The 12,932-nt window shown below is 45.5% G+C and overlaps 1 protein-coding gene across 1 annotated transcript in view; it reads left to right on the top strand.

Annotated features, from left to right (window-relative positions):
• ARFGEF3 (ARFGEF family member 3) overlaps positions 1-12,932 on the top strand; it is a 172,907-nt gene that overhangs the window by 99,145 nt on the left and 60,830 nt on the right. The window contains exon 9 of the mRNA XM_004587269.3: positions 12,405-12,509. Within this exon, the coding sequence (XP_004587326.2) occupies positions 12,405-12,509 (105 nt within the window). The remainder of the gene's footprint in view (positions 1-12,404; positions 12,510-12,932) is intronic.

Genomic DNA, 12,932 nt, shown 5'->3' with positions numbered 1-12,932 from the left:
AACATGGCGTTGTCCTGTTATCTGGCATATTTTGCCCACTTATCTCCAGCTTCATCCATTTGACAGCAAATAGCAAACTATTTTTCTTTTTCATGACTGAATAGTATTCCATCAGCCATTCATCAGTTGATGGATACTAGGTTGGGTCCATATCTTTTCCTTTCCTCATCAATTCACATGTTAATGTGACATGAATACAAGAACAGGTTTAGTGCAGTTCACAGATACAGTTCTTTTTTTTTTTTTAAGATTTTATTGTGATTGGAAAGCCGGATATACAGAGAGGAGGAGAGACAGAGAGGAAGATCCTCCATCCGATGCTTCACTCCCCAAGTGAGCCGCAACGGGCCGATGCGCGCCAATCCGATGCCGGGAGCCAGGAACCTCTTCCGGGTCTCCCACACGGGTGCAGGGTCCCAAAGCTTTGGGCCGTCCTCAACTGCTTTCCCAAGCCACAAGCAGGGAGCTGGATGGGAAGTGGAGCTGCCGGGATTAGAACCGGCGCCCATATGGGATCCCGGTGCTTGTAAGGTGAAGACTTCAGCCTCTAAGCTACTGCTGGCCTCTAAAAGCCACTAAATCGTTTTATAAGAAAAGTAAGTTGGGCCCGGCGGCATGGCCTAGCAGCTAAAGTCCTCATCTTGAATGCCCCAGGATCCCATATGGGCGCCAGTTCTAATCCCGGCAGCTCCACTTCCCATCTAGCTCCCTGCTTGTGGCCTGGGAAAGCAGTTGAGGACAGCCCAATGCATTGGGACACTGCACCCACGTGGGAGACCCGGAAGAGGTTCCTGGTCCCGGCATCGGATTGGCATGTACCGGCCCATTGTGGCTCACTTGGGGAGTGAAGCATCGGATGGAGGATCTTCCTCCCTGTCTCTCCTCCTCTCTGTATATCTGGCTGTAATAAAATGAATAAATCTTTTAAAAAAAAAAGTAAGTTAATTTTAGTGCAAAAAAATTTCAAATATATGCAAATGCACATGTGGGGCCTTTGGATAGTTCCTGAAAATGCATATTATGAATAAATTACACATGAATTTACATCTTTGTGTCAACTTATCTTTGATTCTGTTTTCCCTTCCTTTTTGAAGTTCTCTTGTATGTATTTATAAATGTTGTATGTATTACATATACATAATAAAATTTATTTTTTTTAAAGATTTACTTGTTTGAAAGGCAGAGTTACAGATTGAGAGAGGGTAGGAGAGCGAGGTCTTCCATTCACTAGTTTACTCAGCCAAATGACTACAATATCCAGGGTTGCTCCAGGCCAAAGCCAGGAGACAGGAGTTTGAAGCTTCTTGCAAGTCCCCTGTGTGAGTACTGGAACCCAAGCACTTTGGCCATCCTCCACTGCTTTCCCAGGCCATTCGCAAGGAACTGGTAGGAAGCGAAGCATATGGTGCCCATATGGATACACCATAAGTGGCAATGTAACTTGCTATACCACAATGCTGCCACACTTTTTTGTAATACATATAAAGAGGTCGATTTAATTTGTGAGTCATAGACACCAAAAAAATGCAAAAATGCATTGTTTCTTCTCTTTTCCTACTCTCAAGTTTTTTTCACTCCTGCACTCCTGGGATTCCTACCTGTTAAATACCATGGTGAGGTCTGGGGAAGGAGGCAAGCAGCAGATGAGACATGAATGGCTCCTGTTGCAGCCTGCTTAGGTCCCTGCCTTTCCTGACCATGGTGAGTTGGAGCAGCAGAGCTGGCACACCAGAGCACGCCTGCACCAACTACCGTGAGCCCATCTGTGGGATCCCTATGCCACCTGGTTTACTTGGAACAGTCTCAGGATATGTCTGTTGTGTAATAATTAAAGTCTTCCTCTTTGTTCTCAGAGTATCCCAGGTTGGATGGGTTTTATAGTCACTCTCCACATCCCTGACAAGGCACTAGGTGTCTTCTAGGATGAACTCCTGCCTAGCCCTGCCTAGTTCCTCTCCACATGTGACATTCAAGTTAGGATAGCCATTAAGAAGTGTGAAATCCTGGCACTTGCAATACCATGGATGGATTTGGAGGTCATTATAGCAAGTAATAATCCAGACTCAGAAAGAAAAATACCACACTTTTGATTATATATGGAAGTGTATATACTATGTGTGTATATGTGTATATATACATATATAATATGTGTATACATATATGCATATGTATAATACTTTTAAAAGATTTGTTTTTATTGGAAATTCAGATTTACAGAGAAAAGGAGAGACAAAGATCTTCCCACCTTTTGATTCATTCCCCAAGTGACCATAAAGGGCAGGGCTGAGCCGATCCGAAGCCAGGAGCCAGGAGTTTCTTCCAGGTCTCCCACACGGGTTCAGGGTCCCAAGGCTTTGGGCCATTCTTAACTGCTTTTCCGGGCCACAAGCAGAGAGCTGGTTGGGAAATGGATTACCCAGGACACAAACTGGTGCCCATATGGGATCCCAGTAGAAAGAAGGTAAATATTTAGCCATTAGCCTATTGTGCCAGGGTCAATATAATACTTTTTGTGTATGTAGTTTAAACTATAGATGCCATATTACTTGGTATACAGACATTTATAAATGTCTTCACTATATCCTTTCCTCATTTTAGGGTCTTATCTGAAATTCTACATTATGCCACTTTAAGTCTCCACTCCTGCTTCCTTGGTACTTTTATTTCCTTGGCATATATTTAGTTCTCAGGCTTGACAAATCTTTTTGATTGGCTCTTTTACATATAGAATACAGTTAGACTTTTATCCTGATATTTTTATTTCAAAATAAAAATTTTAAAAAGAGGATTTGCCAATGGCCACTAGCCCAGGATTGTCAGAAACACTGAGGTCAAGCCAGGTTAGTGACTTGTAAATGAGAACCTGGACAACATGGGGACTTCAGTGACATCCAGCAGAAGGGTATTGGGAGACTTGGGGGATTTGTTGGCTGCACGACCCCATCTTTAGGGTGATCCAGCAGTCTGGTTTACCTTGGAGAGTTGAAGGTTATGGCTGTTGTGTGATGATCAGACATTTAGTTTTGACATCGTCTTAGAAATTTTGCTAGTCATACATTTTTTTTAAAACTACATAGTTGCTGAGCATGTAGTAAATATTTGGTATATTTTATCGCTAAGCAGATTTGTTTACTTTTTCAGAATTGCTGGTGCTAATTCTAATTCACGATGCAATTAGAAACACTGAATTTCTGACATCAGAAAATTAGAAATCCTTGAGAAAATGCATTGTACGAATATTTGTTGCAGACATGTACTTATACATTACGAAGAGCATGGATTTCTTGATTTCTATCAGTTACTGGAAGCATTTCTTAGCTGTACAATGTGAGAATAGATTTTAAGTAGAGAAAATAATTCTTATGACATTCATGTTTTTCTCAGGTTTCTCATTGGGTATTTCAACAGAGATGGCCCTAAGGCATGCGGTGATCAAGTTTAATGTATATGATAGGATTTTTTTTTCATTAATTACATTGTATTATGTGACACAGTTTCATAGGTACTGGAATTCTCCCCACCCCTCCCCAAACCCTCCCACCATGATGGATTCCTCCACCTTGTTGCATAACCACAGTTCAAGTTCAGTTGAAATTCCCTCATTGCAAGCATATACCAAACATAGAGTCCAGCATCTTATTGTCCAGTTAAGTTCAACGACTTCTTAGGTATACCCTCCCTGGTCTGAAGACAGAGCCAGCAGAGTATCATCCCAATCAATTAAAAGCTCCAACATACCATCAGCAAAAATTTACATCATTATGGAATTAATTGACATAGTAATGAGTAACCAATATGGTAAAAATAAATGCGATTTCTTAACCACCTTCTGTGACCACCTCATTGACATTTCAATTTTAGTTTATACACAACATATAACATTCATAACATAACATCATATCTTCTTAAATTAAGGCAAACATGTGGTATTTAACCTTTTGGGATTGGCTCATTTGCCTTAGCATTATGGTTTCCAGTTTGGCCCATTTGGCCACAAAGAACTGCATTTTGTTTTTTTTAATAGCTGAGTAGTATTCCATGGAGTAGATGAACCATAGCTTTCTTATCCAATCCTCTGCTGATGGGCATTTTGGCTTCCATGTTTTTGCAATTACTGATTGTGCTGCTATGAACATAGGAGTGCATGTTGGTTTCTCATAAAACAAGTGTTCTGGATATATTCCTAGTAGTGCTATTGCTGGATCATACGGTATGTTGATTTTGAGTTGTTTGAATGTTCTCCATACTGATTTCCATAGAGGCTGTACCAACCTGCAGCCCCACCAGCAGTGGAGTAGGGTTCCCTTTTCCCCGCAACCTCACCAGCAAGTGTTGTTGGTGCTTTTATTCATGTGGGCCAGTCTTACTGGCGTTAGGTGGTACCTCATTGATGTTTTAATTTGGATTTCCCTTATTGCCAGGGAACTTGAGCATTTTTTCATATGTTTATTTGCCATTTGGGTTTGTTCCTTTGTGAAGTGTCTGCCCATTTCCCATGCCCATTTCTTGACTGGCTTGTTTGTTTTGACATTTTGGTTGTTTTATAGCTCTTTGTATATTCTGGAGATTAGCCCTCTATCACCTACGTAGTGCGCGAAGATCTTCTCCCATTCTGTGGGTTGCTTTTTACTTTGTTGATTATTTCCCTTGCTGTACAGAAGCTTCTTAGTTTGATGAGGTCCCATTTGTTTATTCTGGTCTTGATTGCTATTGCCTTTGGTGTCCTTTTTAGGAAGTTGGGACCTACCCCTAGATCTTGCAGAGTATTTCCAACATTTTCTTCCAAAAGTTTGAAGGTTTCTGGATGTAGGTTTAGATCTGTTATCCATTTAGATTTTTTTAATTTATTTTTATTTATTTTTTTGACAAACTTGACAGAATTAGGGTAAAAGGTTCAAGCGCTACAGGAAAATGGGCAAGACAATTAGTTCCGTATTATTTCCTTAATATATCTGATGTAAAAGGATGTTTTAAGGGAGAAGCCCACCCAGTCTCCCACCCACCCCAGGTCCCGGATGTGCGGCATGCTCCGAGGGTCTTGCTCAAGTGGTTTTGATAGTTCAACAATTCTGAATCGCTGCCACTCTCACCACTCCAAGCACGATGAGGTCGTTGGAGAATCCACTGATTGACAGTCGTGCATCATAGAGTCTCCATTTGCCCAGTTTTTCACTGCCAACATATAGCTGAGGTGGTTGATTGACCTGTTCTGTCCTCTGTCTTTTGATGGTTAGGGTTCTGAGTCTGGAAGCTCGATTGGGGGAATCCCCAAAGAAACTTTGTGTGAGGTGTTCCCAGACCAGATTCTTGTATGTTCTAGCAAGCACAGGGCCCGGTACAATCCATTGCCCCAATGAGCTGGTGGTTGCAATCACTGGGTTGGTTCTGTTTCCATCCCTGTCTTCCACTAGAATCAATGGGTGTTTGCAGTCCAGCCTGGTTCTGCCCAGCACATACTCGGCTCTCGCATAAACCAGTGGGAGCTGCAGCCTAACTGGAGTGACCCACAATAACCCCCACCAGGCCCGCCCCTTACCCTGGTTTGCCAGTATGTGTGACAGACTAGTCTAGTCTGTCCCACATCCCCTTATGCTCTCATACATGTCAATGGGTATTAAAACCTTGTTCCATCCAACCAGTTCAACTGTCCAGCCCTCACGGATATTGTTGGGTGTCTCTCAAGCCACCCCAGTCCCTGCCCTAGTTTTTGTGCCCTTCTATGGGGAGTGGTAACCCAAGAGGGAGGAGCCCACTATTTCCTTCCCAGACCACTCCCACTCCTGGATTATGCACTCTCCAGGTGGTTCTGTGGCCCAACTTGACAGAACTAGCCCCCAATGCCAGCCTTTGCCAGCTGATGCTGCGGCTAAGCCAAAAACTCCTCACTCACTCCAATTGTACATTGCACCAATAGGAATAATCCGCGCAGCCTGGTTTTTTCCTGATCTGGTCCACATGAGGCACACAGGTGCTGTAGCCCTGCCTAGCCTGGTCTGGCCCCATCCCAGCTCACGCTTTCCAGTGGGAGCATCTGTCCAGCAAGGGAACCACCCTTATTCCCCTGCCAGCCCTGCCCCTCCCTTCCTGATTCTCACACGTGCTGGTTGGGTGCTGTGGTCACATCTCGCACAGGCAACCTCACTTTGGCATTCTGTGTTATGTACTGCTTTTGTTGCAACCGAACCTGGCTCGACCCACACTCTGTTCTGGTACTCGGATTTGCCAGTGGATGACGTGAACTGATTCAGCCTGGTTTACCCCCAACCCATGCCAAATGTATGCCAGTGGGACACTTTCCATGACCTCTTCTGGACTGTTTCCTTCCATGCTTCTTGCGCTTCCTTGCAGGGTCTGTGTCCTGTCAGAGGAGTTGCCCAGGCTCCTCCATCAGAACCCCGCTGAGTGCCAGGTTTCACGCATACCAGTGGGTCCATGAGCCAGCACCACTCAGTTCACCTCCTGTGCCAGCAGGAACAGTAGCTTTTCCTGACTGGCCTTCAACCCATTCTGGTTCTTGTTGTTGGATGTTTCAGCCCAGCCACAGCTTGTCCATACCCACATAAAGCTCATACATGGCTCGGTTGGGGTTGAGACCCAGCCTAGTCCATCCCGCATCTACCCTGGTCCTCCAGAACACCAGAAGGTGTTGGAGTCTGACCCGGCCCAGTGTGTCTTGTCCCAGTCCACACTTGTGCCAAGGGAGACTACAACTGTAACCCGATCAGAACGCAGCCCCATTCCAGCTTGTGCGCCCCTTAGTGGGAACCTCCACCCAGCCAGGATGCCCCGCACAGCCCCCCAACCGGGCCTGTTCCCAGCCAGTGTTCAGCATGCCAGTGGTTGCTGTGATTCAGCTTGGCACAGCCCATCACCTGTCATGACCCCTGCCTTAGACACCGTGGCTCAGTGTCCATGGCTCACGCAGACCACTAGGTACAAGAACCTAGCTGGGCATGACCCGTGCTCCATCCTGGGTTCTAGTTTTGCTTGTAGGCTAAGGTTTGCTCAGTACTGCCCAGTATGCCCGTTCCATTGCCGTTTCATACACTGATGAGCAATTGGAGCTAATTTGCCCAGCTTGTCCAACCTCCAAGTCTGGACCACCTGTTCACCAGTGGGAGCCATGACTCACCAGGGGAGCTTCCCAAGTTTCTCCACTTGATCCCCTCCCAGACCCAGTTCCCATTGGGTTCTAGGCCAGTGCCCAGCGCAGTCTGGCCCTCCCCTTGGCCTTGCATGAGCTGGTGAATGTAGCAGCCCGGCCCACCCCACACCCCACACATGATGCACATTTGAGTGCCGCTGTCCCAACCAGTCCAGACTGTTGTCGGTTCTTTAATCTGTGATTGATGGCAGGCTCCTTGGTCACACCTAGTTTAGTTCATCACCACTCCATCTCTTGAAGTAACCTGTGGGGCTAGATTTTCTATAAGGTTTGGCCCACACATCCCCCACAGAATCTTCCCCCGGATATGGTTCTCTAGAGTGTTTGTGGATGGCATGGCCCTGCTTAATGTGACCGGTCTCCGCTGGGTCAGTTCTGTTTCCAACCCTGTCATCCACTTAGACCAATGGGTATTGTGGTCTAGCTCTGTCCTACTCACTTCATACTTGGTCCTCACGCAAACCAGTGGGAGCTGCAGCCTAGTTGGGGCGACTCCCCATAACCCCCACCAGGCCTGCTCCCTTCCCTAGTTCCCATGCATGCAAGTATGTACCGCAGGCTTGTTCAGTCTGTCCTACCTCCTATTAAGCTCTGGTACTTGTCAATGGGCATTGAAGCCTAGTTCAACCCAACCAGCCTACTATCCAGCCCACACACCCGAAAGTTCCAGGGACCTGTAACCGTGAATCTCCCAGAATTCATCTCTCATATACACTAAAGCTGGCCTTATTCATAGGAGTCCCTAAGCAGCAATTTCATATCCTAAAACCCCCAGAGCTTGCTGCTGGGTGGCCAGCAGGCAGAGCCTGGCACCATTTGGTGCACTGACCACCCAAAGCCAAGGAGTCAGTCATTGCCTTTCAGCAGTGGTCTTGGCCTGCTGAGTCCCCATTCTTGGATCCAGTCTGGCAGGGGCACCCCAGGGTCACCACCCCATGGGAAGCTGTCAGCCGCCCCCAATCCCAAGGCCCCGAATCCTCCCACACTCGTCCCACCACCTGCTTTTGGCGGCAGGGCAGAGCTAGGACTTTAATCCTATTCCCAAGGTCCCCTCATGGCGCACTTACCAGAGGGAAGGTTGCTCTTGGGCCTGGAAAAAGCCAAGGACTCAGTCACTGCCTTTTGGCAGTGGTCTTGGCCTGCTGAGTCCCCATTCTCAGACCCGGCCCAGCAGGGCCCCCCCCCCAGGGTCACCACCCCGTGGGGGGCTGCCAGCTGCCCCCAGCCCCCAGCTCCCAGTCCCAAACATGATAGGATTTTTATAGTCTTGCTCAGCTGTTCAATTAAATTCTCCTGGTCATAAGTCCACCTCTAGAGGTTGTCTTTCCCATCATGAGTCCATTACCCTGGGATGGCGGGGATGGGAGAGCAGCTATTACAAAAGCAGCCTGGGGCGTGGTGTGTTTAGTGCAGCTGTGTTGGGACCCTCCACTGTCACTGATGAGAGAGCTCCACACCTGTGGCTGGTGGCTCTGTTCATTCTCTGCTGCGTGTGTGCCTGTGAGGGGCAGAAGGAGACAGCACTGACACGTTAAACAGTTGCTTCAGTGGTGTAACTCAGGCAAGGCTGTGAGAACCTGTTTACCTGACTGCTACAACCCATGGAAAAGCTGCCAAGTTTTATCTCCAGGGAGACTCGAGCAGTTACCTTGGTAGTACAATCCCTATTGGTGAGCCTGATGCCTTGGGCTTGTGTTGTTTGCGACACAAACTTTACAAGATAGTCACAGAAATGTAGAGCACTGGTAGCTTTCCTGAGACTGCCTGCCAGTGATGTCAGGAACAGAATCTCTATTATTGTCTGCAGTTTATTTTAGTGTCAGGATACTGGCCTGACAATTTGAGAAAGAGATATGTTTCTATTGGGCCATTTAATGATTTTTCTTCTTAAATATGAGTCCAGTGATGAATCAGAAAGATTAAGTTGAGACTATAGCAAAACCAGCCCTTCTAGAACTGATGTTTAATATTACCTCTAATTGGTACTGTGTCCTTCCATGTTGCCCCCTTCAGTCTGTTTATTCTAAAGCATTTAGATGAGACGAATGTTTTAAACGCAAACCTGGTATTGTAATGCCTAAACTTGTGGAATTGAACCAGATAACTTAGCAGTCTTCAGGGCCTTGCCTGCTCTGGCATCTGCCCACCTCTGCACCACCCTGTCTTGGTGGTGCCTCTACACATCTGGTTTTGACAACAAACCTCTAGGCCCAGAGTTCCTCCTCCATACCCAAGCTTTGCATGCAGCAAGATCTGGCTTCAACTTCTCGTCCATTCCTATAGAAATTCTTTCTGGATCTTTCCTAAGGGGTTGCCCCTCCCATATAGTCTCTTAGGCTTGTCGCAGATCTGCAGCGACACTAGTGACGAGGCAGACACACAAAGATCTGGAAAAACAGGAACCGGACCCGGAACTGAAACCTTTATTGCAAAACAGCAGGCTGCTTATATACAGCTCTCCACCAATCACTTCTCCCTGTAGGTCAACTCGGTGCTACCTCATAGGCCAGTAGCAACGGCATAATCACAGTGACGACATCAGCCTATCCCTCTGACTTCCTGTTTGCCTACTGGCCAGACCAACCCCACCCCCTGGCCCTGGGCCAGCCACCATCTTGCCACTGCCCTTCATATGCATGGGGGCGGCTCCGGGCGCACCGCTCCCCAAGGCTAACTTATTATAGCACAGTTTCTTGTGCTGTTATTCATTTTTAGTATTTCCCACTGGTGTACTGTTCTGTCTCTGTGGTTTTTATCTGTCAAGTCTAAAATAATACAGAATGTGTTGTTTAAGGTCAGGAACAGTGTCTTGTCCAAAAGTGTAGGGAAGCTTGTGGAATTGGAATCTAGAAATGTGAAGTCTGTTCTTGACTCCAAATTGCTAATTCTTTCTTATTTTCCTTTCCTCCAGCGATCACCTACCTGCTGTCAAACAGTGATAGGTTTTGGGAAGATTCATCCGCCCTGAAAAGATAGGATAGACATTTCTTTGAAGATCATGATGAAAAGATCATGATTCAAAGATCAAAGATCATGGGATCTTTGAAGATCATGATGTACATTTGTACATTTCTCTTTGGACCAATGAACACTTCTTAGAATAAAGATCACCAAACATTACCTGTAGAAGTCCACGTAGTATAGTTGAGCATTCTTCGTCCACAAATACAAAATATAAACTGCTTCAAAAACCTTGAAGCTTTTGAGATTTTGGATTTTCAGAATTGGGGCACTGAACTTACACAAATATTTCCAAGTCTGGAAAAACCCAAACTCGTCAAAACTTCTGGCCTCGAGCATCTTGGATAAGGAATAGCCAACTGTGTGTCTAGCTCCTGATTGCTTTTGTCTAGATTTATAACCTTCAAAAAACATGAAAACTGATCTTGAATCTGAGGCCATGGAAAAGGATATACCTGGCGTTATAACTTACTAACTAGTTTTAGAACATAGTGTCGGTCTTTGGGTATTTAAGTTAGCACTAATGATGTATCTTCTTTGCTTCATTTTATAATTCCCCACTTTTTCTCAATGAGGCAGTCACAGCCTCTGGGAAGATCTGAAGTTAAGTTTTCTTTTCTCCTCTCCTTTCCTTCATACTTGGCCTGTCACGTGCCTACTTTTCCCTTGTCCTCCGCTTCTAGGGGTTTTTTTAAATGGCTAAGAGCACAAGGCTTCCTTTTGGTAGTTGTTTTTTTCTTTTTAAAAAATATTAACAAAGAGAACAGATTTCATAGGTACAGTTCTAAAAAGTTAATAATATTTCCCTCCCCAATCACAAAGATTCAACTAGAATTGATTTTTATCAGCAAGTCTCTCATTTTTCTGAATATGCCATGCCATACTAGATTCATGAGCAAAAATATTTTCAGGAGATTTGTGAGGTATTTGTAGAAAATGTGTCCTGGGAAATTAAATTCTTCATCCTGACTCTCATTCTGCCACCTGTCTGGATTGTCACTGGCAGGTGGGCTGAGGCAGAAACCAAACCTGGGAATGACAAGGTGATTCCCTCGATGTCATCTGTTCCCTGGCTCTGCTGGGAAGCCCCAAAATATTAATTGTGGGGACAACAATTTGCCCATTTAAAAACCGTATTTCCTAACAAATGAAGAAGGAAAGTTGATACTGGCGCACGTTGAGCCACAGCCTGCAGTGCCCAACATCCCATGTGGGAACCAGTTCAAGTCCCAGCTGCTCCACTTCCAGTCTAGCTGCCTGCTAATGTGCCTGGGAAAGCAGCAACGATGACCCAAGGGGGAAAAAATAAAAATAAAGAAAGATAATGTGGTAAATGATCTCTTGAAAGACAATTATATGTTAAAAATTAAGTTTCAGGCATAAGTTATAGATTTTGGTTCATGTGCAAGTATTTGTTCTTTAACTTCAGCAAGTGTGCTACATTGATGTGAGATGTTAATAAGACAAACAGAGCTGAGAGCTGGGTAAGAGGCAGGATTGTTCCAAAAGTTAGTGGACAGTGTATACTATGAAAACTTATGCATGGATTTTTTTAAGAAATGTACTGAAACAAACTTATCTGTTAATTCCATTTTGGAAAGTTTACTTATTATATAAAAGACAGAGTGATAGATCTTTTATCCACTGGTTTACTCCGCTTATGGTCGTAACCAGCAGGACTAGGACAGGCTGAGACCACAAGCCAGAAGCACCACTTGGGTCTCTCATGTGAATGGTAGGAACTCAAGTACTTAGACCATTTTCTGCAGCTTCCCTAATGCATTAGCAGAAAGCTGGGTTGGAAAGGAGCAGCCAGTGCTCACATGAGTTACAGGCATCGCAAGTGGCGGCTTAACAGCACAACACCAGCCATTTATTCCACTGCTCCTAACGCTTTCTGAAATCCTCCCAGTTTCTCTGTAACTCTATAGAAACCTATTCTAAAAAGACAAGATTATTAATAAAAAAAAATCTTTCCTAACTGAATCAGTTTGCTAGGGTTGCCATAACAAAATACCCTAAACTGGGTACCTTGCATAAGTGACTGCGTCACAGTTCTATAGGTGAGATGTCCAATGTCAAGGTATTAGTGGGGTTGTTTCCTTCTGAGTGCCCTGCGAGTAAGATCTATTGCCGGTCCCTCTCCTTTTGAGAAAGGTCCTGCCACCCCTGTGGGAGATCTGGGTGCATCACACTGCCTCACCTTTTCATAATATTTTCCCACATACCACCTCTGATTGGCCCTGTGCCAATGTGTCCTGGGTCTGTCCTCCTGCAGGGAGAGCCAACAGCTGCAGCTTCTGTACCTGGAGTGCATTCTGTCTGTCCTCACCAGCTCTTCCTCATCCATGCACCTGCACAGGGGCTTCACAGACCTGATCTGGTGAGTAGACGCCAGGCACACCCACCCTCCATGGGCTCCTCCCCACCTTGTCTCTCGGTCCCCTCCCACAGCATTCCTTGACCTACCAAGAGTTCTATCTGGGCATGCCTGTCGTGGAGGGAGAGAAGGAAAAAAATCTTTTTTACATGAATCAGAGCCAAATTCAGATAGAAATAGATGATGATGAGCAAAGATGCTTCCAAGTCCCTCATTCTTTTTGTTACATCATAGAATCATGAGAGATGGGACAGGAGGTTTTCTGGGTTCTTGGTTTGTAAAAGCGGATAAAGACAGACCTGTCTACAGGAGGCGTGAGATGCTGAATGTTACTGTCATCCCTACCCTAGACCACTCTGTGTTTCCACCTGAGGGCCAGCCACTGACTCAGTGAGACATCCTCAGAAGTGGCAGGTGCCTCAGGCT

Source organism: Ochotona princeps, chromosome 1, assembly GCF_030435755.1.
Source record: "Ochotona princeps isolate mOchPri1 chromosome 1, mOchPri1.hap1, whole genome shotgun sequence".
NCBI lineage: Eukaryota > Metazoa > Chordata > Mammalia > Lagomorpha > Ochotonidae > Ochotona > Ochotona princeps.
The sequence above is the reverse complement of the archived record's forward strand: the minus strand, read 5'-3'. Positions and strand labels throughout refer to the sequence as shown.